At 37.6% G+C, this 24,347-nt stretch overlaps 1 protein-coding gene across 5 annotated transcripts in view; it reads left to right on the forward strand.

The window, feature by feature from the left end:
* ATP13A4 (ATPase 13A4) overlaps positions 1-24,347 on the forward strand; it is a 130,366-nt gene that overhangs the window by 62,784 nt on the left and 43,235 nt on the right. For all 5 annotated transcript variants that reach the window (XR_013766502.1, XM_079155748.1, XM_079155750.1 and 2 more), the window contains 9 exons: positions 4,346-4,415; positions 11,376-11,510; positions 13,872-14,048; positions 15,123-15,280; positions 15,906-16,094; positions 18,146-18,207; positions 21,298-21,448; positions 23,393-23,479; positions 23,694-23,847. Coding sequence is in view for 4 of the 5 variants with exons in the window: in XM_079155748.1 (XP_079011874.1) it covers positions 4,346-4,415; positions 11,376-11,510; positions 13,872-14,048; positions 15,123-15,280; positions 15,906-16,094; positions 18,146-18,207; positions 21,298-21,448; positions 23,393-23,479; positions 23,694-23,847 (1,183 nt within the window). In the remaining variant the exon portion in view is untranslated. The remainder of the gene's footprint in view (positions 1-4,345; positions 4,416-11,375; positions 11,511-13,871; positions 14,049-15,122; positions 15,281-15,905; positions 16,095-18,145; positions 18,208-21,297; positions 21,449-23,392; positions 23,480-23,693; positions 23,848-24,347) is intronic.

Raw genomic sequence — 24,347 nt, forward strand, 5'->3', positions numbered from 1 at the left:
AATATATCTTGATTATCTTTATATCTGCACAAATATGTTTTCTCTAGATCAACCATGGTCTTTAGAATAGACTAATATTGATAGCTACTTAGGTTGTTTCTAGTCTTTTGCTACTAAAACAAAGCTGCAATGAGAATTCTTGCACAGTATTTTTCTCACCTCTACATCTATATGTGTATACACATATCTATATATATCCATATTACATACATGTCATTTGTATTACATATAAACATGTATATGGTACATATGTTTATAAATATCTATATCAATATAGAGATATAAAACTTCTGCAACTGGAATTACTTAGTCTATAACAAACTAGATGCTTTATTTCAATACATGTTGTTTAAATGCCTCTTAAAAAGTAACACAAATTTATACTCCTTCCAATAGTAAAGGAGTGTTTGTTTCCCTTATCTTCGTCAATATAAGTGATAGAACGTTATAGCTTTAATAGCATGCTTTCCACCACAAGTTGAGAATTTCTTCATACTTTAAACTATTTGTATATCTTTTACTGTGAAATATTTGCGTCCTTTATTAACTTCTATTGGATTGTTGGTGTTTTTCTTTCTGATGTTATAGTCCCCAGAGCAATTTTTCTTGAAAGAAAGAAAAAAAAGACATATGTTTGGATTTGCATTTGCATTCTTTGCCTAAAAGTTTTATTGAAAGAATATGTCAGACACTAATAAGAGTCATTGACTAGGTGGAAGGGAAAAAGATGGTGGATCTTTTACACCATATGCTTTTTCACATAACATTTAATTTGAGGTACACATTTTCTTAAAGGCCGGATATGGGAGAATCAGCCATAAAAAAGGAACTAAGAGCCAGATGTTGTACACCTGTAGTCCTAGCTAATGGGAGGCTGAGGCAGGCCTCAAACTTCCAGGCTCAAGTGATCCTTGCTCTTTCTTATGCAAGATAGCATAATTATCTTGTTTTCTACCTTGCTAGTTTGGAAAATCATTACTGCTTTGTCTTCAGGCTCTTTTCATGTGAGTATATGAGAGATTCTTTATTGTTTTTATAGCTGCCTATACCAGTGATTTCTAAAGAAAACTGCTAAGGACTTTCAAATCTTTATACATCTCAATTCCAAATACTACTTTTGAGTTCCAGGATCATATTCCCAACAACCTCTTTGTAATCCTTACCTCGACGTTCCAAAATTACTCTAAACCCAGCATATTTGGTGAGGTACCTCACTGACCCATTCAGTTGCACAAGCCAGAAATCTGCTTTTATTTTTTCTCCCTCTCAATCATGGGGCAGGTCCTACTGATTTTCCCTTCTAAATGTCTCTTGGTATCATTCACTTTCCTCATCCTACCTCTATTGTGGTTCCACTTACCATTATCACATGTCTGATAATCTCTCTCATCTGCTATCCATGCATCCATCCCTGCCTTTCCCCAAACCACTCTCCATGCAGCCAACTCAGCCATGGTTTAAGACACCAAAGAGAACATGACCAGTCCCACACTCTCACCACCAAAATGCTTCAAAGTATTTCCATTGCTCCTCTTATGATAAACAGCTGAACCTTAATACTCTGCCTCAGAAGTTCTCAAAAATCTTTGTCTCTAGAAAGATTGACATTCTTTTTTTATTTTTCCACTTTCAATTTTATTTTATTTCTCTTTCCACATTTTTTGTATGTGCATTATAGTTATACATAATCATGGGATTTGTTGTCACACATTCACACATGCACACAATTTAACAAGATACTTTGGCCAGTATCACTCCCCAGCACTTCTCCCCACACCTCACTTCCTCTCATCCTAGTCATCTCCCTTTGATTTGCATGAGCCACCTCCTGCCCTACCTTTCCTTTTTCCTCTCTGATTTCCACATATGAGAGAAAAATATGACCCTTGACCTTCTGAGTTAGGCTTATTTCACTAAACATGTTGGTCTCAAGTTCTATTCATTTTTCTGCCATTGCTAAATAAAACTCCATTGTGTTGTGTGTATCACATTTTCTTTATCCACTCATCCATTGAAAAACACCTACGTTGGTTCCATAGTTTGGCTATTGTGAATTGTGCTGTTATAAACATAGGTTTGCATGTAACACTATGGTATGGTAACAAGGAGTGGTATAGCTGGGTCGTGTGGTGGTTCCACACCTAGTCTTTTGAGGAAGCTCCATATTGATTTCCATTGTGGTTGTACTAATTTACATCCCACTAGCAGCATAAAAAGTGCTTCTTTTTCTCCACATCCTCTCTAGCATTTGTCATTGTTTTTATTCTTGATGGCTGCCAATCTGACAGGTGTGAAATGAAATCTTAGAGTAGTTTTGATTTGCATTTCCCTAATTGCTAATGGTGCTGAACATTTTTTTTTAATGTTGGTCATTTGTATTTCTTCATTTGAGAAGTGTCTGTTTCATTCATTTGCCCATTTATTAATTGAGTTATTTTGTTTTTTGTTAAGTTTTTTGAGTTCTTTATATTTCTAGATATTAATCTTTTCTCAGAAGAGTGGCTAACAAAGATTTTTCTCCTCGCATTCCTAATTGTTTCCTTTGATGTGCGAAGCTTTTTAATTTGATGCTATCCTATTTATTAACTCTTGTCTTTATTTCCTGAGCTTTAGGGTCCTATTGAGAAAATCACGCCTGCTTTAAATTCTTAAGAATCATTGAGGAGTTTTTATTTTTGTAGGTTGTATCTGCAAATATGTATCATATTAGAAATTAAAACTCAAAAGTGTTTATTAATTCATTTACAATAGCAGTAGTATTATCTCATATATTAACATAAAATTTTATTTTTAAAGACAATAAGCCTATTTTCTGAAGTAGAAATAATTTAGTGGTAAGAGTGATGTTCTTTCACATTTTTCCAAATCTCTTAAATGTTTGGCTCGATAGAAGACATCTGGATTTTTTATAACTGCTTTTATGTTGAAGCTGTTGTGATATTACACATCATTCAGCCTCTGGAAAACTCCACTGTACACTTACGAAAGAATGAAATTTAAAAAGGCAATAGATATCTCAGTGTTATTATGAAAATAGTTTTAAGTTTTTGGCCCCCTGTGAGTTCTTGAAATCCCCGAGGTGGTCCCAGACCAATCTCTGAGGACCACTGCTCCTCCTGTGCTTGTGAACTGACGCCCCTGTGTGTTTGCCTGTCCTTGTAGTTTGATTTGCTCTTAATTCACCTCCTGCCTCAATTCTTCCAGCCCCATGAGTCTGTTCCCCGAAGCACGTTCTTTTTTCTAGCCACAGCGCACTTGGACATGTCATCTAGATTTGTCCTTTCTTTCCACCTCCGTGATTCGCCCCCATCCCCTTGACTAAACAACTCCTACTCATGCCTTAGCTTCGGCGTCACTTTTTTTGCATTCAAGATTCTCCTTGATTCCCTTTGCCATGTGTTCTCCAAAAGCACCTTATTTTTCCTTATTGCTGATTGTAATTATATATTTATGTATGTGATTACTTGATTAAAATGTATTTCTCTCAGCAGGTTATAAATTCCCTGATGCTAAGACCCATATCTCTCTTATTTCCCATTCTGTCTCATTTCTTAGCAATAGACCCTGGCATTTAAAGGCTGCTCAATACACGTTTGTTAAGTGAATGCACAAATGAACAAAAGAATAAACTAGTAGCAGAACATTCTTGGACTTTGTCCTATTCTGTTAAGCATTCTTTAGCCATATTTATCTGATTTGTAAATAATTTGAAACTTGGAGATTTAGGGACAAAATCATGATTAAAAAAGGAACACAGTAAATGGGAACTTTAAACCCTTAGAATCAGGTAGAGGTCTTGCATTCAACAGTTCCTTAATTCAGTATAATTTCATCATATATTTCTTTTGTCTCTTTTTATTGATTCACTGCCAACATCCCATACAGTTCATACATTAGAATGACAAATTCTACAAAAAAATAGTGGGAACCACCCAACTCCTTATGAAGTTATAGATGAGGAACTCTGATATGAAGTCCCAAAAGCCCAAAAGCAGAAGTAATGCTTAGTATGCCAGGCTAAACAGGTCTAAACAGGTATCAAATGACAAATGTTCGGGGCACTATTTACCCACTTAAAGAACTGTATGTATGTTTGTGGTTTTCAAAAACTCTTCTGGGTGAAAAAAGCATCTTGGGAAATTCCTTTTTGCTAAAAAACACATACTTCCTGTTGCTGAAGATTCTTTTCAGGTGACTCCTTAGTTGCTCAGTCCTTTATAGTCCTTTATATCCATCTGGCAATAAGACAGTACTCTCTCTTTGCAGAAGGCTAACACCTCACTGAGTAATACCTGGGTCCTGTACTCAAACAAATAACCCTTTTCTGTTTTCCCTTCCTTTGCAGCAATCTGTAAAACTCCATCATCTAGTTGAATCACATAATAGCATTACAGTCTCTGTATGTGGGAAAAATGGTAAGTTCCATTTTTTAGATCTGTGTGCTGTGCATGTAGAATCAGAGAAGGACTTGAATTTGTGTTTCTGATTGTTTCTGCTACTCCCATCTTCATATGCATTTTCTTGTACATTTGCTTATAGGGAGGAGGAACTTAAGGTCTTTTCACTTCAGGAAAAAATTCTCCCTCATTGAGATAGAATTAAATCAAATACTGAACATATTTATAGTGTGGAATTTGACAAATGTGGACATATGTATACACTGGGAAACCATGACCACCATCAAGATAATAACCCCTTCCCATAACCAGGCACGTTTCTGCTTTCTGTAATTATACATTAACTTCCATTCGGGATTTTACATAAATGGTGTGGTATGACATGCAGTTTTACCTTTTATAATATATTTTGGGCTTCTTTTGGGGGGGGATCAATGTTTATAATTATTTTGAGATTTGTTTATTTTATTATGCATATCAACATTTCATTCCTTTTTATTCCTGAGAGTATTCCAGTGTATAGATATACCAGTTTGTCCATCCGTATATCTGCTAGTTGATGTTTGGGTTGTTTGTAGTTTGGGCAATTACATATAGTGCTACTATGAACATTTGAATATAGGTCTTTATATGGGCATCCATTTTCATTTTTGTGTGTGTGTGTGGTAAAATACCTACCGGTGAAATGTCTGGATGTGTGATAAATAGATATTTAACATTTAAGAAGTTGCCAAATTGCTTTCCAAAATGGTTGTGCCATTTGATGTTCTCACCAGCACTGAATGAGATTTCCAGTTACTCCACATTCTTGATATGGTCAGTTTTTAAAATCTTAGCCACTTTCATGTGTGGAAGTATCTCATTGTTGTTTCGTTTGAATTTCCTTAATGACTAATGACCCTGGACATCTTCTTTGGTCAAGCATCTTGTTCAATCATATGTCTTACATAGCAGACATATGATTCACAAGTATTTTCTCTAAATCTATGACATCTTTTCATTCTCCTTGCAGTATCTCTCATAGGGAAGATGTTTTAATTTCTAATTAGTCTAGTTCATCAATATTTTTTTCTTTTGTGGATCCTACTTTTGATATCATATCTAAGACATCCTTGCCTAATTCAAGGTCACCAAGATTTTTCATATTATCTTCTAGAGTTTTTTAGGTTTAGGTTTTCCATTAATTATAAAATTTGTTTTTGTTTAAAGTTTTTGTTTTGCAAATGGTAGTTCCATACTTAATTCCACTTGTTGAAAAGATTATCTTTTCTCTAGTAAATTACCTTTGCACCATTGTCACTAATCAGTTGTCCATACATAGGAGGATCTGTTTCTGGATACCTATCCTAGCCTTTGTATCTATTTGCTTGTCTGTATACCAATGCCACATAATGTGCCTTTATAAAAAGTCTTGAAATAGGGTGATAGTTCACCTCTAGTTTTTTTCCTTAGAGTTAGTTTGATGTTTTTGACACATATCCTTTTCATATGACTTCTAGAGTCAATTTGTTAATTTCTTAAAAGAAAAATGAGATTTTGATTTGATATCCAAAATTATTGATTAATGAAATTGGATCTTTGGCTTTCTAAATGTGGTATAGTTTTCCTTTTATTTAGGTCTTTGAGTTCTCGCAGCAGTGTTTGGCCGTTTTCAGTGTATAAATCTTATTTCTCAGATTTATTCTCAAGTAGCTCATATTTTTGATGCTGTTGCAAATGTTAATTTGAATATTTAATTGTTCATTGTCTGGCAGTTCCTTCATAGGCACATGATGATCAGTAGATTGCTACATACTGAAGGGGGAGCCTCTGCAGGTTTTCACAGCTCTCCCGGAGCATGTTCACTGCTCCCCAAACAATTGTTTCATATATTTTGTATGATTTTTGGTTGTTTCCAATGGAAAGATAAATCCTGTCATTTTTATCCCATCCTGCTTGGAAATGAATTTTCACATTTAAAAAATATTCTGATCATTTTTTTTTTTGCTCTAACTTTTAGTGATAAAATACTTTGAGCATACACAACAGTAAAAGAATATGACCATGAGGCCCCCTGTTCTTATAACCCAGATTAAATAATTATCACCTTCTTACACCTTTTTTAAAAGCTGTTTTATTAACTCTTTCACCCTAGATTATTTTGCAACTATTCCAGACATCATATCATTTTATTTGAAAGCTCAGCATGTAACTCTAGTATACAAAGACCTCTTTGTAATTCCTTTATTACATCTAAACACTCCCACAATGTTCAAATCTATCAATTTGTGTAAGTAGTATTCAAATTTCCTCAACTGAATCAGTGTGTTTCTATATCCTAATGATATAATCACTAACTATATTATATATTATTTTGTGTACATATGAGACAATTGGAAATACATGAAAATATGTTTTAAAATAAAAATATTGAATATGTATTTTCCAAATAAGTATTTCCACATCTTGCAACTGATTATGTCTCAAGTGTATGTCAATTCACAGATTTCCTCCTCCATATCTTAATTTTGCATTGCAAAATTTTTGTCAAAAATATGTCATTATATGTTACTAGTTAGACCTAGAGGCTTTAATTATTGGCAAGAATATTCCATGGTTGGTATTGTATACTGGAAGTACATAATATCTAATTGTCTTATTTTTGTAGTGCTAGCAGACATAAATGCTCATGACTTAGATTTATTATTTCATTAGGAACTGCAAATGTTTACTTACATTATACCATTTTCATATATTAGGTGGAATTTTTCTGTAAGAAAAAACATTCTTCCTCAAGTATTTCATCACTCTGAGATTCAGTTTAAGAAAGAAATGATAAGTGTCTCATTCTTTTCTCTGTTTACCAGCTTTCAAAATAATGGACTGATCATCTAACATCTTCCAAAGGCTTTTATTTTTTTAGTTCCGTAATGTTAGACATGGTTAGTACATTTCCTTCCATTACAGTTCTTATTCCTGTTTGCTCAAATTGTTCCATCTTTGACCATTGAGAGCTTCTTTAGATTGGCTCCTGAGTTCTTTTGACATGACCCCAATAGTCATTGAGAGTTCTGTTAAACTCATTTGGACAATTCGTGACCAAACCTTGACAGGTTCACTTTTCCAGGAAGTCTGTAGATATGGTGCTTAGAGACTCAATCAGAGTGTTAGGAGTGCTCATTTTTTATGGGGTGAGTCACTGTTGGTGGAAACTTTCAGAAGACATTTTTAGCAAATGATTTTTTAAAAATAAAATGCAAGTTAAATAAAATAAAAGTTCAAACTGACATTTCCAGTTCTAGTTTAGAAATACAGACTTTTTATTTTTTATCAATTGTACCCATGTTTCCCTTTCCTCTATATTAAAAGTGTCTATTCTCAATGACAGGAACAAATTGCTCATTTGCTTTATCCTATTATTTATAATAATCTCAGAATAACAAACCAACACACTCAGCATCAATAGGATTCCTAAAAACAAATTAAGATACTTATAGAGTCTTTCTCACCACTTTTGTGATATCTCATTAGAAATGTACAAACAATACACTTTAAAAAAAAAATTATGCTTTAAAGTCACTCAAAATAGTTCTTGGTGTGCAGATTTATGCCAAAAACTTGATAGGATCATTTTGCCCATTTTGCTTTAGTGTTAACTTTTCAAATTTATTTCTGTATTATCATGTATGGATAATATAAAAAATATCTTCAGAGTTTGAAAGTCAAATCCATACAAAAGATGATATTCAAGAGAGTCTAGCTTCTTCCCCTCTTCTATCTTGTGTTTTCATTCTCTATAATAATTGATAAATTGATAAATAATTTGGTAAATCATTATTCTCTATAATAATTGTCATGATAAATACCATATTTCTGTTTTTTTTTACTTTTTCTTACATTTAAAAGTTGTCAAATTGCACATTAAAATAATAGCTGATATAATACACATGAAATAGGATATATACTTATATTGCCATTATTTTAGGTAAACAAGGGTAGGGAAAACACTGAACCATTTTTCCTGTTGATACTTTACATGCTGAACTGTTGCCAGGATCTTTTAATAGCAGCATATGTAGATATTCTTCATTCGTTATTTCAGTAGCATCGTACTCTCTTGTGTGGAGGAACTGCTGTTAATTCAGTCAGTGCCCTGTTGAACTTTTTTCTTAGTCTTTTACTATTACAAAGATTTCTGTAATAAAAATCCTTGTGCATATATGTTTTTACATTTTTCTAATATGTTTGGTATAGATTTTAAGAAGTAAAAAAAATTGCTACATTAAAGGACAAATGCATATATAATTTCGCTAGCCTTATATTGCCAGATTTCTTTCCATTGAGATTTTACCAGATTGCATTTACACCAGAGATGTGTGGGTGCCTGTTTCCTCATAGCCTTTCTAACAGAACATCCTGGCAAAGTTTCTATATTTTTCTAATTAAATAGGTAAGCAGTATTATATCTTGTGTATTTTCTCTATTTTTTAGGAAATAATTTAATACTTACAGCGTAATTCCAAGAACAGTTCAAATAAATTTATTCCAGATGATTTAAGAATAAATTGCTGACATGGGATGACTATGATGCTAACATCGGTTAGTATATATTTCTTAAAGACAAGGACATTCTCCCATGTAAACAACAGTACAAACAAGAAGCTAATATTGACACCTTACTTCCCAACTAATTGTCAGCTCCTGTTCATGTTTTGCCAGTTCTGGTAATAGTGCTCTTGGTAGGACAGGGATCCAGGATGGCTCAATGCTTTTGTTTGTCATGTTTCTTTAAGATATTTCAATATTTTCTTGACTTTAATGACCTTGACTCTCTCAACTCTGGTAATTTTGTAGAATGGACTTGTCAGATGTTCCCTCATAGTTAAATTCAGGTTATGCACTTTTGACTGGCAATTCACGGACATGTGGTTGTGTTTTCACTGCTTCCTCTCAGGTGGTCCATAATTTCAATTTGTTCTGTTGCTGATGATGTTAACTTGGATTACTTAATTAAATGGTGTCTGCCAGGTTTCTTCTTTGTAAATATGCTCCTTTCCCCTTTGTAATTAGTGGTTATTTTGTTGAGAGATATTTTGAGACTACATAAATAGACCATTTTCATCAAATTTTCACCCACTAGTTTTAGTATCCATTGATGTTTCTTGACTAAATTAATTACTTTGATACTTGCCAAATAGTGATTTTCTAATTTTATCTTTCCTTTTTAATTATTTAATTGCCATTTTGCTGCAAGGAAAAACTATCTTTTCTTCTCATTTATTTATCCATTCACTTATGTCGTTATAGACTTACAAATCCCTATTTTATTTGATGGCTATAGTTCTTTATTTTCATTATTTGCTTGGATGTTAAAATTGTCACAGATTTGGGCAGAAGGGACTTTTAAATTGGCTTTTTAATACATCTCAGTCATTCTTTATGCATTTCCCTAATTAATGGCGCAGCAAGATGTTCTAGATTACATTATACTTTCTTGGCCTACCCTTGTAATCACACCTTTCTCTAAGAAACTTTCATTCTTCTCAGGGGTGAAGGGAATTGAGAAGACAAAATTTGCACACTAGGTGTGTTCATTATTATTGGGGTTTCACTGTTCTTAGACCCTCTCAGGGGAAAGAACTAGAGAATGTATGAATAAATGTGTAGATCAGCGAACACATTATATAAGATAGGTTGATGGATAGACGTGTATGTATACTTGTATATCCTTTTACACCTATAATGTTTCTGTATTACACTGACATCTGCAATTCTTTTTTTAGTTATATATGACAGTAGAATGTGTTTTGAAATATAATACGTACATGGAGTATAACTTCCCATTCTTGTGGTTGTACATGATGTGGAGTTACATGGGTCATGTATTCATATATGAACATAGGAAAGTTATGACATGTTCAGTTATAAGCCACAGAGTTCATTGCAGTTTTCTCTCATTCTGTATTTATAACTTCCTGCTTAAGTGAGGAACCATGTGCCCATTAACCTCAGTAGATCTACTCACTCTATCAATTCTGCCTGGTTGTGACAAATCTCCCATTATTGATGATGTTCACACTACCTCTCACCTGCTTCCCATGTAGGCATGTCTGCCACCCTGCTGACTCCAGCATCCTGCAGAAGGCTCTGCTTGGGCTCTGCTTGGCTCTGCTCTGTCAGAGTCAAGGCTCCAACACCCCACAGTGGCTGCTATATGGATGCTTATCTTGCTTACTTCCATAATGGCTTTGGCACTGAATAAGGAAGGAAAGAGCTAAAGATACTCAGTCAGGTGATCAGGAAGGAAGGAAGGAAGGAAGGAAGGAAGGAAGGAAGGAAGGAAGGAAGGAAGGAAGGAAGGAAGGAAGGAAGGAAGGAAGAACTGTTCACTTCTCTTATGACTAAATTGAGCACTTTTTCAGAAATTTAATACACTATTTGTGTTGTTTTATAAGTGTGTGAGAGACCTGTTAATATCTAGCAACTTGTTACACATTTAATTGCTACACCTCTCTTTTTTAGGGTTGGGTACTGGCAATTGAACTCAGGAGCGCTTGACCACTGAGTCACATCTCCAGCCCTTTTTGTACTTTATTTAGAGATAGGATCTCCCTAATTTGCTTAGGGCCTAGCTAAATTGCTGAGGTTGGCTTTGAACTCATGGTCCTCCTGCCTCAGCCTCCCAAGCCATTGGTATTACAGACATGTGCCATTATGCCCAGCACAATATTAATCTTTTGTCTATTAATTTCAAATGTTTTCTGAATTTCTCATTACTTTTTATTGGCTTATTTATTTATTTTTTGCCACACAAAGGTTTTGATTTTATGTAGTTTATAAATTTTTGCTTTTGTTTTCAGATTTTAAATCCAGGTTGAAGAATAGCCTCCTTTTAAAAATGCCTTGACTACTTTTCCATTGATCTCCAACTTAGTGATGTGGGTTGTGTTTTTGTGTGGGAGAATAATCTGACTCAACTCTCTCTCCTCACACTTTCAGCTGGAATCCAAGAGCTGGAATCACGCTTCCTGGTGCCTGGAGATTTATTAATTTTGACAGGGAACAAGGTGCAAATGCCATGTGATGCCATTCTGATTGATGGCAGCTGTGTGGTAGATGAAGGCATGCTGACAGGTACAGTCGCATCTGCACAGCCTCAGCCTCTGTGGGCTGTCCCAGGCTCTGTGCTACCATGGTCCCTGCTCTTCCTGTAGCTGAATAGCAACGACTCACTGCTAAGTGTGAGGCTGCCATGCCACTTAGTAGTTTCATACACTTGCTTAGTCCTGCTGAGGATGGATCAGAGAGTTCAAATTAAAGGAGCTTTCTATGGGCTAAATTCAATACAATCCCAACTTTATGAATGTTATATATTTCCTTCTGGAATAAAGAATTTTTACAACCCTCTCATTTTACCTTGGAAGAGTGTAGGGATCATTAGATCTTTCAGAATCGTCTGTGACTTTTGTGTTTGGTATTTTTATGTAATGTGTCTTCAGACAAACCTGAAGGGTCTAAAAACCATCCATGATATCTTGAAACCTGCAGGGTCAAATCTGGCCTTGACTGAAATGTTCATGACCGAAATGTTCAAAAGTTCATGAAGTCCCATTCGGCAAATGTGCTACTTCCAAAATACACACGGGGTATTTTGGAGTGACTATATTTCATTTTTAAATAGCATGCTGAACAGGGAGGGACCTTAAAGGTCCTCTCACCTCACAGACAAAGCAACTGGGTTCTGGAGAGAAGTGACTTGTTCAAGGGGGCATGGCTTTGATTTATCACTGTGTAGCATAATAATGACATGTTGTGCTAACATTTCTGTAAGATAACGAAGAACCATAAAGTCTTTCTCAGAGATGAAATGGGGGTCAGGGAAAGCACATGACATATTGTAGTTCTTATTAAAGGTCATATCAAATCCATTTCTCCCAGGGAGACCGGAAAGGCATGAAATGGAGATAAGAACACACATACCTCCCTCCTTTGTGAACTTACAAATAAAGGACCTGTCAGATCATGGCAGGTCAGGGTTTTTTCCCTCAAGAATCTATAGATTCATAAAAGTCCCTTACTGCAGGGACTTTTGCAATGTCACGTACTATTTTCCTAATGAGAGTAGCCCTTGCATCCCAGAATGTAACTCTGACTTCATGCTGCCAGCTCTGCTTAGATCAATAGAAACTTTGCGAGCTCACTCCTCAGAACAGGGACAGTTTCTGTCACATCTTCAACCCAATTCAGTCTGCTCCTCCCACTACACCGGCACTTGTTGCCAATGTCTCAATTGACAAACCCAATGGATTCTTCAAATTTCCCATCTTACTGACTTCTCCTTTGCAGCTGATGCTTCTGACCATCTCTGCTTCTAAAAACTTTCTTTTCTCCAAATTTATAAGGCCCCACTCTCTCTCCAGATTCTTCTATCACCAACCACACCTGCTCAGCTGCTTCTCTTCCTCTGACTCAAGTATTGGTGGTACTCAGGACAAGTGCTGGTCCTTCCTCTTCTCACCCTACACTTGACTCTTAAGTAATCTTGTTTCTTTATGTGGCTTTTAATCATTTATATGCCCATGAACTCTGACTAAATACTTGTAGTCAAGACCTCCCACCTGAACTCCAGATCCACATAAATACCTAACTGTATACAAGGAGTCTCAATAGGGTTATTTTCTACAGGTAGCTTCAACTCATGGCAAACCAAAGGCAATTCTTCCTCTTCTTCCGTAATCCCTACTTTGATGAATAATGCTGCCCTCTGCTCACCACCAAAGTCAGGAACCAGGAGACTCTTAAATTCCTCTGTCACTATGGCCTGCCTATGTAAAAATCCCCTCCATGGTTGTAGCTTCTCACTTCCTGACTTTTTGAACCCAGTACTACCTTTCTCTTCCACTGCCGGCTGCCATGGTTCAGACCTCTTCCCTCCAGCCAGCACTCTTGGGATCGTTTCCTAGCTGGATGCATAGCTGCCAACCATACCAGACTTCGACTCCTCCCCTATACTGTGGACAGAGTGCTCTCTCTTAAGTGCATTACTTTCCTGATTAAAGCATTTCACCATCTCTCCATCCTTCTTCAGTCGCCAGAAAAATGTTTGGGCACTTAACTGTTACCTTGGGGATCTCCATGTTTTCGCTCCTACATAGCTGCTATGGGCCACACCTTTATCGCCACACTGCACTCTAGATTGCACAGCATGCTTTTCCCTCATCAGGTATTTCCAGACTATTATACCATCCATGTTTGATTGACAATACCGTAATATTTATGATAGGATGCCGTGCTTATTTGCTTACATGTCTGTCTCCCACTCTACACTAGAGATCTCTTAACAACTACCATGTTTGTTTCATGTCCCCAATACCTGGGGTTGAGTCTGCCACAGGCGGGCTCATGGCAAGTGTGTGTGGGGTGATGAGCGGGTGCAGACGTGGTTTACGTGGGTGAAGGTATTCCACCTCACAATGAGATGCTTGTTTTCTGAAGGAGAAAGTATCCCGGTCACCAAAACTCCATTGCTCAAGACAGATAGCTCAGTGCCCTGGAAATTGCAGGGTGAAGTGGATTACAAACGGCACATCCTCTTCTGTGGAACAGAGGTCATCCAGGCCAAAGCAGCGAGCTCGGGTCCAGGGACTGTGAGAGCAGTGGTGCTGCAGACTGGTGAGCATCCCCCACTCCATGTTTTTCTCCCCAATACTGGGGATTGAATCCAATGGTGATATTACCACTGAGCCATGTGTCCCCAGGCTTTTTGATTTTGAGACAAGGTCTCACTAACTGATTGAGGCAGACTTGAACCTGCAATCCTCCTGCGTCAGCCTCCCAGGTTGCTGGTGTTACAAGTGCACACCATTGAGCCTGGCTTGGGTTGTTACCTTTAATGCAATATTTCTGTTCAGTTTGTCTAGTGCCTTAAATTTACTGGGTGAGAATCAATTTTTAGATAACAAACCCAATATATGTAAATCTATAGATTTTAAATTCTACTTGCTAATTTAAGTATCACCTATGCATTTTAGTAGTAATAATAATAATACCGATGGACAAATAATCACTAAAGTTTATGTGCTTTGCAGTTTATAAACTATTTTCACACCTCAAAGCAGCAGGGCAGCTGCTTATTTCTTCCCATTCCCCTGTTGTTGCCACCCTTTGTGCATGAACAGTTTGAGGCCACATGATTCAAGTGAACTTTTAAAAAATAACAGCCAGTAACTGACAGAGCTGGTCTTGAAATTCAGGCCTTCTAACCCAAATCTCAAGTTCTTTCTATGTAGGGTTAAAAACTGAAAGCATAACACTGAAAATTATTAGAAAAGTAAGTTCATCAGCATTTATTGGACCACTTGCTTTTAATTCAAGTGAGGTGTGTGTGTATTTGCATGTGCGTATGTATACATATATACCCACTCAGTCATGCGGCATTTCATTAAAATAAGATTATATTTGGGAAATCTGTGCTCAGCCCCCCTCGTATGGTGGCTTCTTGGGTCTGGGATGCATTGAAATTGGAAATAGAGGGAAGGCAGGCCAGATAGAGAACTGGGCTCTGAGATAGGTAACACATTTCCATTCTAGCATTATGTATTTCCCCAATTACCATTCCACTATCCTTGGGTTAAACACTATCTAAATGTCTCTGGAGAGAAAATAAAGACCATATTAAGGTTTGGAAGAGCATCAGCAGTTGGATTTGTCATTCTGAAAACGTGAGATGTGTGTTTGCCATTTCAGGATTCAACACTGCAAAGGGTGACCTCGTGAGATCCATTCTTTACCCCAAACCAATGAATTTTAAGCTCTACAGGGATGCCATCAGATTCCTCCTGTGCCTTGTAGGGACGGCCACCATTGGCATGATCTATACTCTGTGTGTCTATGTGCTCAGTGGGGTAAGCTCTTTGCTCTTTTGTTAAGAGCACACACTCACTCTTCTCTGTGTGTTTTATGTTCTATGTGTTGACCTTATTCAAGGTTGTAGTTTACAAGCCTGGGAAGCAAAGCTGAACTCTGAAACCTGCTTACAGGCTTCCTGTTCCCCAGTAGAAGCAATTGATCACTAAGTTCCATGATCATAGTTGGACCTGTGGGATTGTGGGATAAAACAGTTTGCTTATCGAAACATCCACATGCTTCTACTCTTGCACACTTTTCCTCCTGCTTTTCTTTACACCATTTTTTTTTTTCATTTTCAATTTGAAATATATTCATTTCAACAGAGTAGTAGTTTGTAGCGATTAAATGAGGAATTTCAATGAAATCAGCTTCCCAGCATTGGTGAGGTCATTGTAAACCGGCATATTGCTGGTAACACTATGAATTGTTATGAGCTTTTTCATCGAACTCTGGAAAAAAGACACTGAAAGCCATAAACATGGTTATGCTCTTTGACCCACTGATACCATTTCTCAGAATTCCACCTAAAGAAGTAAACAAAAAGAAAGGAAAAAGTCATTTGCACCAAGTCGTTCATTGCTGATTTTTTTCTGTAGTAGCTAAAGAATGGCTATCTTCCAGGAATCTCCTGAGGAGGTGGTAAAGAAAGCCCTTGATGTGGTCACCATCGCGGTCCCTCCTGCCCTGCCTGCTGCCCTGACCACAGGTATTATCTATGCCCAGAGGAGACTGAAGAAGAGAGGCATCTTCTGCATTAGTCCTCAGAGGATCAACGTGTGTGGACAGTTGAACCTTGTCTGCTTTGACAAGGTATGTGTCATGACTATTTTTAATCTTCATGATATGACTATTTTTAATCTTCATGGATATCAAGGAGAGAGGCTTCTACTCTTTTTTTTTTTTTGGCAGTGCTGGGGATTGAACCCAGGGCCTTGTGCTTGCAAGGCAAGCACTCTACCAACTGAGCTATATCCCCAGGCCCGCTTCTACTCTTTTCTGAAGCAGGAAATACATGCTATGGTACCTGACTTCATTTTATCTCTGAGTGGATGTGTGACTTAGAAAAGACATGTCTCTTGAGCTTTCGGATTCTGGTATTTAGGGAAAGGGGAGTAGGTACTAAAGAGATGTACCATTGGGTTCTTTCAGCTTCACTATTCTTTGAAAAACATGAATTAAAATAGGATTCATTCCCTTGAGGTCAAAATCTTTATGTAAAAATCCAGAATTTAAGCTCTTTGCCGTGACTACTGCTGTATCTTTGATGCTAAGAATATTGCCTGGCAGTATAGTCAATGCTCAGTGAACATTTATTCAATTAATGAATGAATAGAAAAGGAAGAGTTTATTTAAATATGTCTTACTATAAGACTTGATTACAATAAAGCCCTATAGCAAACCCTAATCATATACTCTTATCTGTAATTTATTGCTTAAAATTTTCTTTGATTATTTGTCAGTTATTGCCAATCAGTCCCTTATTCCACCTCTTCTTGAGGGCTTAGTTTATTTGTACAGCTTGTACACACATAGGCTTGGGTGCGGGGAGAGATGAATTGAAGACAAGATGGAAATGAAGGACATCATAGACCCATGAACCAAGGAATGGTGGTAGGGTAGCAAGAGGGTATGACAAATGTAGTTACTGGAAAAGACTGTCTGCAAACCATGTAGCTAAGACATTTTTACATAGTCTTTATCAGCATGGCACCATTCAAGGCCTTTACTGCCATGGACTTTTTTACTTTTAGTTTATTTCTTTTATTGTGGCAAAATAAATATAATATAAATGTTATCACTCTAACCATTTTAAGTGTGTCATCCACTGGCATCAAGTACACTGCTCTGAAACCATCATCATCATCCATTTTGGAGAAATTTCTTCATCTTCCCGACCTCAAGCTCTGCACCCATTAAATAGTCCATTGAAGGTTTTAGTAGCCTAGAGTTAATGGGACTGGAGCTGTGTTTTACAGTTAGGGGAGAATTACCAAGATATATCTGAGCAGAAGGTTGACATGGCTTCTGCCACCATTCAATATTATTTTGTGGATTAAACTAACATTGTAAGGCAAGACATTCTTTTAAGAGCTCATATTGATGGACTTGGAAAAAAACAAGAGTGAGAGAGATAAGGTGACATGGATTTGAATACAAAGGGCAATAATTATAAGCCATTGCCATCATTATACAATGTCATATATGCAATGCTATGTATTAAATTAAGCACTTCATATAATCTCATTTAATCTTCACAAGGCTCTGTGCTGATAACCATGTTACAGATAAGAGCTATGATAGTTAGAGGGATTAAGTAATCCCTGTCATGCAGATGGAATTTGAGCTTAATCTGAACTCCTTAGACTATATACTGTACTGAAAAAAAATAGCAACACAAATCTTTCTACCTACTAGTCATCAAAGAGTAAATCATTTCTTTAGAGTCTTTTTACAAACATTGCCGTGTAGGTAAAATTTCTCCTTCATCCTTTATTTATGGTGACATACTTTTAACTTCATAAAAACTGAGACTCACTCATCTTAGATCTCTAACAGGCTTCCCAAGGACTTTCCCTCTATTCAGTCTACCATCAGATCCTTGAAATAGCCCTCTGAGGAACATAAGGGACATACTGTTTTCTTCTTTGTACCTCAGAGGACACAAAAGTTCACAGGGATTAAGTGTCAACTTGTCACAACTCATTTGAGTCCACTGAACCTTTTGCCCTAGACTCCAGATATTCACCTTATCATGGCGCTCTTTGATATTGTACTTGTGTCATGTATTTCTCCATTAAAGAAAACCTTACCTGCCCTCACTGGGGTCCGGGAAGATCTTGAGAGTATTTGTTTCTGTTTAGACAGGCACCTTAACAAGGGACGGCTTGGATCTCTGGGGAGTGGTGCCCTGTGATAGGAATGGGTGAGTACCTTCAACTAATGCATTGTAATTTCTCTTTTTCCAGAATTCCACGTTTACTCTTGAAACTACTAATGGAAACATTTGGGTTGTGGCTTTGGTGAACAGTGGTTGCCGTCTATTCATTTAATTTCTCCTCTTGGGTTCTTTCAGATTTCCCTAAAACACACAGATTTCCCCCTACTCCCTCCCCAGCACCAGGCCCTCCCAAACTCTAGAGGTGAAAGGGAAGTATGCAAATCCTTGCTGAAATAGAGTTGTTTTCACCATATTTATCAGAAGCCTGACCTTGGTTGTCCCAGTATAAGTAATCTGGACAACACCAGGACACTGTCCTGTAAGGAGGTAGCATTCCTTGTACAAACTGCAGCCTTTTAATGTGCTTGGTGGTAGGAGCACATACACTGACTTATGTACCCTGAATTTCAGGAACAGGAACAGCTGTAGGTCCCTACCTAGTGTACTCAATTTTCTTGGTATTCTGATTCTGGGAACTCTACAATCTGGGTTTTAGAAATTCCTAAGCTCCTTCCCCCTTTTGTTTTTTCAAGAAAAGACTCTTTTTGGCAGTTTTGGACATGGCATAGAAAAGATTTACACAACGTCCTCCTTGGCCCTCTTTGTGATCATGTATGAGTTTTCCTTTCTGTCTACCATTTTGCCCCAGGATGCTCCAGTGTGGCCAGAACAGGAGAGATTGGATACATTTGACATTTATGAAAATGAAAGTATTTTCCCTCTAACACAATCTAAATCATAAAATATTTTATACATACATAGTATGTTGTGGTTCTTTTGCATGAGGCAAATATTTTAAATTACATGTGGGTGTTACATTGTCATATTAAAATATCATTTGTAAACAAGTCTGTTTTCTCACTTAGAAAATAATTCTGGTGCTTCTTACCACTTTATTGAAGAAGGCTTTACTGGTGTTAAACTTTTTAAATTTTTTCATTTTATCTAGAGGATGCAATTGAATATATACTGGGTTTCCTTGTTCAAAGTGTTTTTTTTCTCTCAGTTTCTACAAAATGTATACATTTATTCAAGTATGTGTGCATCTTGAAAGCAGCCTATTTCTCATTTTTATATATGTCCCCAATGTCACAGCAGTGAATCAGGCACACATAGTAGGTGCATAGTAAGTGTTCGTTCAAAGGAACTGAACATGTTTTGTCTTTTGAATGTCCTGCTTTTGAATTGATGTCATATTATTTCCAAATCTTAAGAAAATTTCAATTTCTAAAAGTGACCTATTATGTTTAAATAAAAGTAATTGATATGAAGTTTAGGTTACCAATTAATCAATTAAATCTGTCTTCCTCCTTCCCTCTCTTCCTTCTTTCATCCCTCCAAAAAGGTCAAAGTTGGCAGCAAATAACAAAAACAGCAATATAATTTTTTTTAAATGACAAATTTAGTTAATAAAATGAGAGGAAACAGATTTAATTCCAGGTAAGAAGTCAGCCTCTGACTCAGGTTATCAGACATCTTCTTGTTAAAGATCAGTTCATCTCTGATCAATCTCATCATTTCCAAAAAAAGGGTGGGATGAAGGTGACAGATACTTCAAGTCATTGAAGGGTAAGTGGGCTTGATAAATTATCAACACTCAAATAAAAATACCAGAACAGAAATGACAGAGAGTTCTATGTAATTAGTGTGCTAACTACAGCCTGGCTTTATTGCTGGCACTCAGAATTGCAGACTGATAACAAGGTTACATGCCACCATAAAACTAAGGTTTTCTTTTCCAGATCTGTACTTGCTTTTCAGTGTGAGTCTAAGCTTCCGTTCTGTATTAACAATATTGCTGGTGGTGTCTTCCTTTAAGATGTTTACTAAAATACCACAGGGCATATTGGAAACCACTAAGATGACTTGTTCTTTCGATACGTAATAATGGGTTGCACCCAAAGTGTCAATAATAAGCCAAGAAGATTTTGAACTTTAGTGTGACAAAAGGAAGCAGGAAATTCAGCGTCTCTATAATTCGAGATAATAGACTTATGCTAGAGCCCGCATTTTAAGATGACTATGACAAATAAAACCGTTCCTAAGAAGGAGTGTCTAGAAAGGTGAGAGGGCTGATAAAATTGGCATTGGAAAGAGCTAAAGGTTGCTGCGTATCCCCAGAAGGGAGGATTGGGGAAGGGATAGCAGAGCTGATCCACAAGTCTGAAAGAAGTTGACATGGGGAGGAGGGAGAGCAAATAGATTCTGACTGCTTCAAGAAGCAGATTTTCCCTCCAGGTAGGAGAAAATTCCTGCCCTTCAGATGCCCTGTGGATGTGAAAGACTGCTTTGCAAACCAATTACCGTGATGCACAAAGTTGCAGAGGACATTCCTCTGGAGGGCCTGAGACTGAAACCCGCAGCTCACACTCTGAGTTAGTGAAAGGATCCTGCATATGGCATTTGAGTTGTATTTCCATAGATTTCAGAAGATGCCACTTTCCATAGGAAATCCAAGGGATAATGGTGGCAATAAGGGACACTAGGTTCCAATGTTGAAGAGGGAGATGCAGGTGTCTTTTTGAAAAATGGTTTTAGGGTTCATTTCTTCACCATTATAACCTTACAGAGTTTCAGGAGAGTTTCAGGAACCAACTCATTCATTTACTCATTGTCTACTGGGGGTCAAACATTCTGTATGTTGAAAGAGAGAGATGGAAGACACAACCCTGTCCTGAAGCATTGATTGAGGGAGATATACCTATGCACAACTAGAGTAGGAATGAGCCTGTTTTGTCCTCAAGGTTGGAAAAGAAGTGGTCTGGTGGTTAGGGTGGGAATGAGGACTCAGGGCTAGGAGCAGCACTTTTAATTCTTTCCACACCTCTTCAATTAAATCAGTCCAAGAAGGAATGAGAAAGAGAAAGAAAATAAGGGACTGCAAGACCCTTGGAGAACTTTCTCCTGTTCAGTGAACTCACCTAAGAATGATGGTTAAGTTGGAGAGACTAGAAAGTGGGTGGGTAATGCAACAAAGCTTATGAAATGATTTTTTTTCCTGAAAGATGTTAATCTCCAAAGAGGTCTGTCTTTGGCATATGGACAGAACTGAAGCCCTTTCCTTTTATCCTTTAGCTTCCAGGAAGTCCACAGCTTTGCCTCAGGCAAGGCTTTGCCATGGGGCCCTCTGTGTGCAGCCATGGCCAGCTGCCACTCTCTGATCCTTCTCAATGGGACCATCCAGGGAGACCCTCTGGACCTCAAAATGTTTGAGGCCACCACCTGGGTAAGCCTCTGCCCTTCCACAAATCTAAGATTCTTCAGTGCCAGGGCAACACAGTCTCTGGCACAACCATCTAATATTTACAAATTGTGAGGTTTCCAATATGGAGCGAAGGGCAAACTCATCAAACCTAGCTTTCTCATCTGTACAGTACAACTAATAATAGCATCTACATTGTGAAATTACTGTGAGGATTAAATAAGATGGTGTATTAAAAAATCCTTGGCACAGTTTTCTGGCACATAATAGAAGTTCAATGGTATTAATATAATTATAATTCTTCTATAATTCTCAACTCATTGTTTCTTCTATGTACAATGACTGGTTTTGATGTTTTCTAGAATTGATTTGGTGAAGTGATAGACATGTTAGTTAGCTTGATTGACTCTTTCTACAATGTGCATAGGTCATCACATTGAACCCCATAAGTATACACAATTATCATTTATCAATTAAAATAAATAAAGGAGAAACAACTTTTTTCAGAACATAGGCATTAGGAAGCACTGCTATCCGCAGTGCTTGGGATAACACATGGTCACCAAGAGTTTTATTCTCATTAATTTAATATCAGTTCTGTTTCTAAGACAGGAAATGACAGAAAGGTAAACTACCATAGAATTTCTGTTGGGATGTTGAATTGGCTTTAAGAATACATGCTGAAGTTTAGGAATCTGACTTTCCTGGCTGGCTTTTGCTCTGCTGTAACCAACTGCTCAGTCCTGTGAAGTTCTCTCCCATGTCCAGGCCTTGACTCCCATGCCCATAAATTGAGGGGATTGAATTAGACCAATGGTGTCAAATAGTATGAGACAAAAAAAAGCTGGAATCTAGCTGGGTGCAGTGGCACATGCTTGTGATCCCAGCAGCTGGGGAGGCTGAGGCAGGAGTTCAAAGCGAGCCTCAGCAACAATGAGGCACTAAGCACCTCAGTGAGATCCTGTCTCTAAATAAAATACAAAATAAGGACTGGGAATGTGGCTCAGTGGTTGAGTGCCCCTGAGTTCAATCCCTGATACCTCTACCCACCCCAAAAAAGCTGGAATCTTTTCTTATAAGGATCCCTTACTAAGAGGCCCTCTTTTAAAACCTAATACTTGGAGTTTTTCTGGTTGAGATAAAAGGTGGAGGTAAAGGTGGAAATTAGGGAACACACATCTAGCTACTTGACTGCAGGCAACCCCCTCTCCTTGCTGCTCCAGGCCTGGTGAGCACAACTGAAAGAGGCAACCATTAGCGTCTTTCCAACTCCAGCAGAGCATGATTCTGTAGCAGTCTGATGTCACTTTTCCAAACCTTCACCCTTTCTGGATTACTATTTCCATATCTTTAAATAGGGATTACAATTTCCTCTGAGACTTTTTCAGCCACTCAGTGAGATGATTACAAGGGACTTTGATATTTTTAGGTAAAAGGTTCCTTTGACTGTAATTTAGAGTCATTAATATAGCAATTACTGAACATTAACCATGTACATCACAGTCCCTGCCCTGTTCTGCCCTGCCTGGAGGACCATCAGTCCAAATTAGACAGAGAGGGAACAGCAGAGTCTACCATGCACTCCAAGAAAAGCAAGGCAGCAAGGAGCTGGTGTCACACAATATAAATGGGGCCATTCGTACTCACCATTTTCAAGTTCAGTTAGGCTCTTCAGAAATAGAGAATGAGCCTTTATACCGCACACTCCAACAGAGAAAGCACGATAAATTGCATGAATAATTCAGAATGTCTGCCCTTCAAATTCCGTAGCATTTCCAAAACATGATGATTATTATTTTTTTCCTATGGTGGAATAGGTCCATTTTACCTCCATCTAGCATAGGGAGGAGACCCAGTAAACACTGAGGTAGTCTGAAGGTTTGATCAGGGAAGGGTTTGAACATAGTATCAGTGGATGAACAATGCACAAATAAATCTCTACAATGAAATATTCTGTTTGTGAAATAGGAAATGGCTATTTCTGGGGACGATTTCCACATCAAGGGAGTGCCGGCACATGCCATGGTAGTTAAGCCCTGTAAAACAGCCAGCCAGGTAAGCTTTGCGTGCAGTTCACCCTACAACACCCAAATTCCTAGGGAAACTCCCTTCTGGCCCACAGTTTTTGAAAGCTCACACATGTGTCTTCTTTGAATTTCAGGTGTGAAAAATGAGATATTTCCTCTTTGCTAAAATGAGGATTGAGGGAGAATTGGTTAATTCCCCATAGTTAGAAAATATGGCTCTCTATTCCCCATTCCTCCACCAGGTCCCAGTGGAAGGAATTGCAATTTTACATCAGTTCCCATTCTCATCGGCACTGCAAAGGATGACAGTCATTGTCCAAGAGATGGGAGGTGACCGACTGGCATTCATGAAAGGTGCACCAGAGAGGGTGGCAGGCTTTTGCCATCCTGAGACAGGTTAGTGAATAGACTTGGATTATAGCAGGCGAGTCTGTATTTCCAGTTAGTATGTCCCAAACACTTGATCTGGAATCCAATTGCCTGTCAGTGGTCAGTACCTCATTGGCTGACTCATTGGCACTCCAAAGTCAACCACAAAATCAAGTTTGTCTTTCTTACTTCTTATATTTCCCAGTTCCCATTTTGGGTAATCAACCCTACTTAGGAGTCATTTCTGCTTCCTCCCTCTCCCTCAGGGCCTCCGTCTTGTCAGTTGCTAATCCATGGCACCATGATGTTATGGTTTAGATCCACCTCATTCCTCATCAGTTCAATAGCAGGTGCATTTTCGTCCCTCTGTCTCCCTTACTCTGTATGGTCACTATTTTTTTGTCATTTTTATTCATTTGGCTGCTTCTCCAGATTTCACTATATTCTTGAATTCCTTTAGGATCATATATAAGACCTTCACGATTTGACCCCTGTTGAACTTTCCAGATACACCTTGCCATTCCTCT

Source organism: Sciurus vulgaris, assembly GCF_902686455.1.
Source record: "Sciurus vulgaris genome assembly, chromosome: 10".
Lineage (NCBI taxonomy): Eukaryota > Metazoa > Chordata > Mammalia > Rodentia > Sciuridae > Sciurus > Sciurus vulgaris.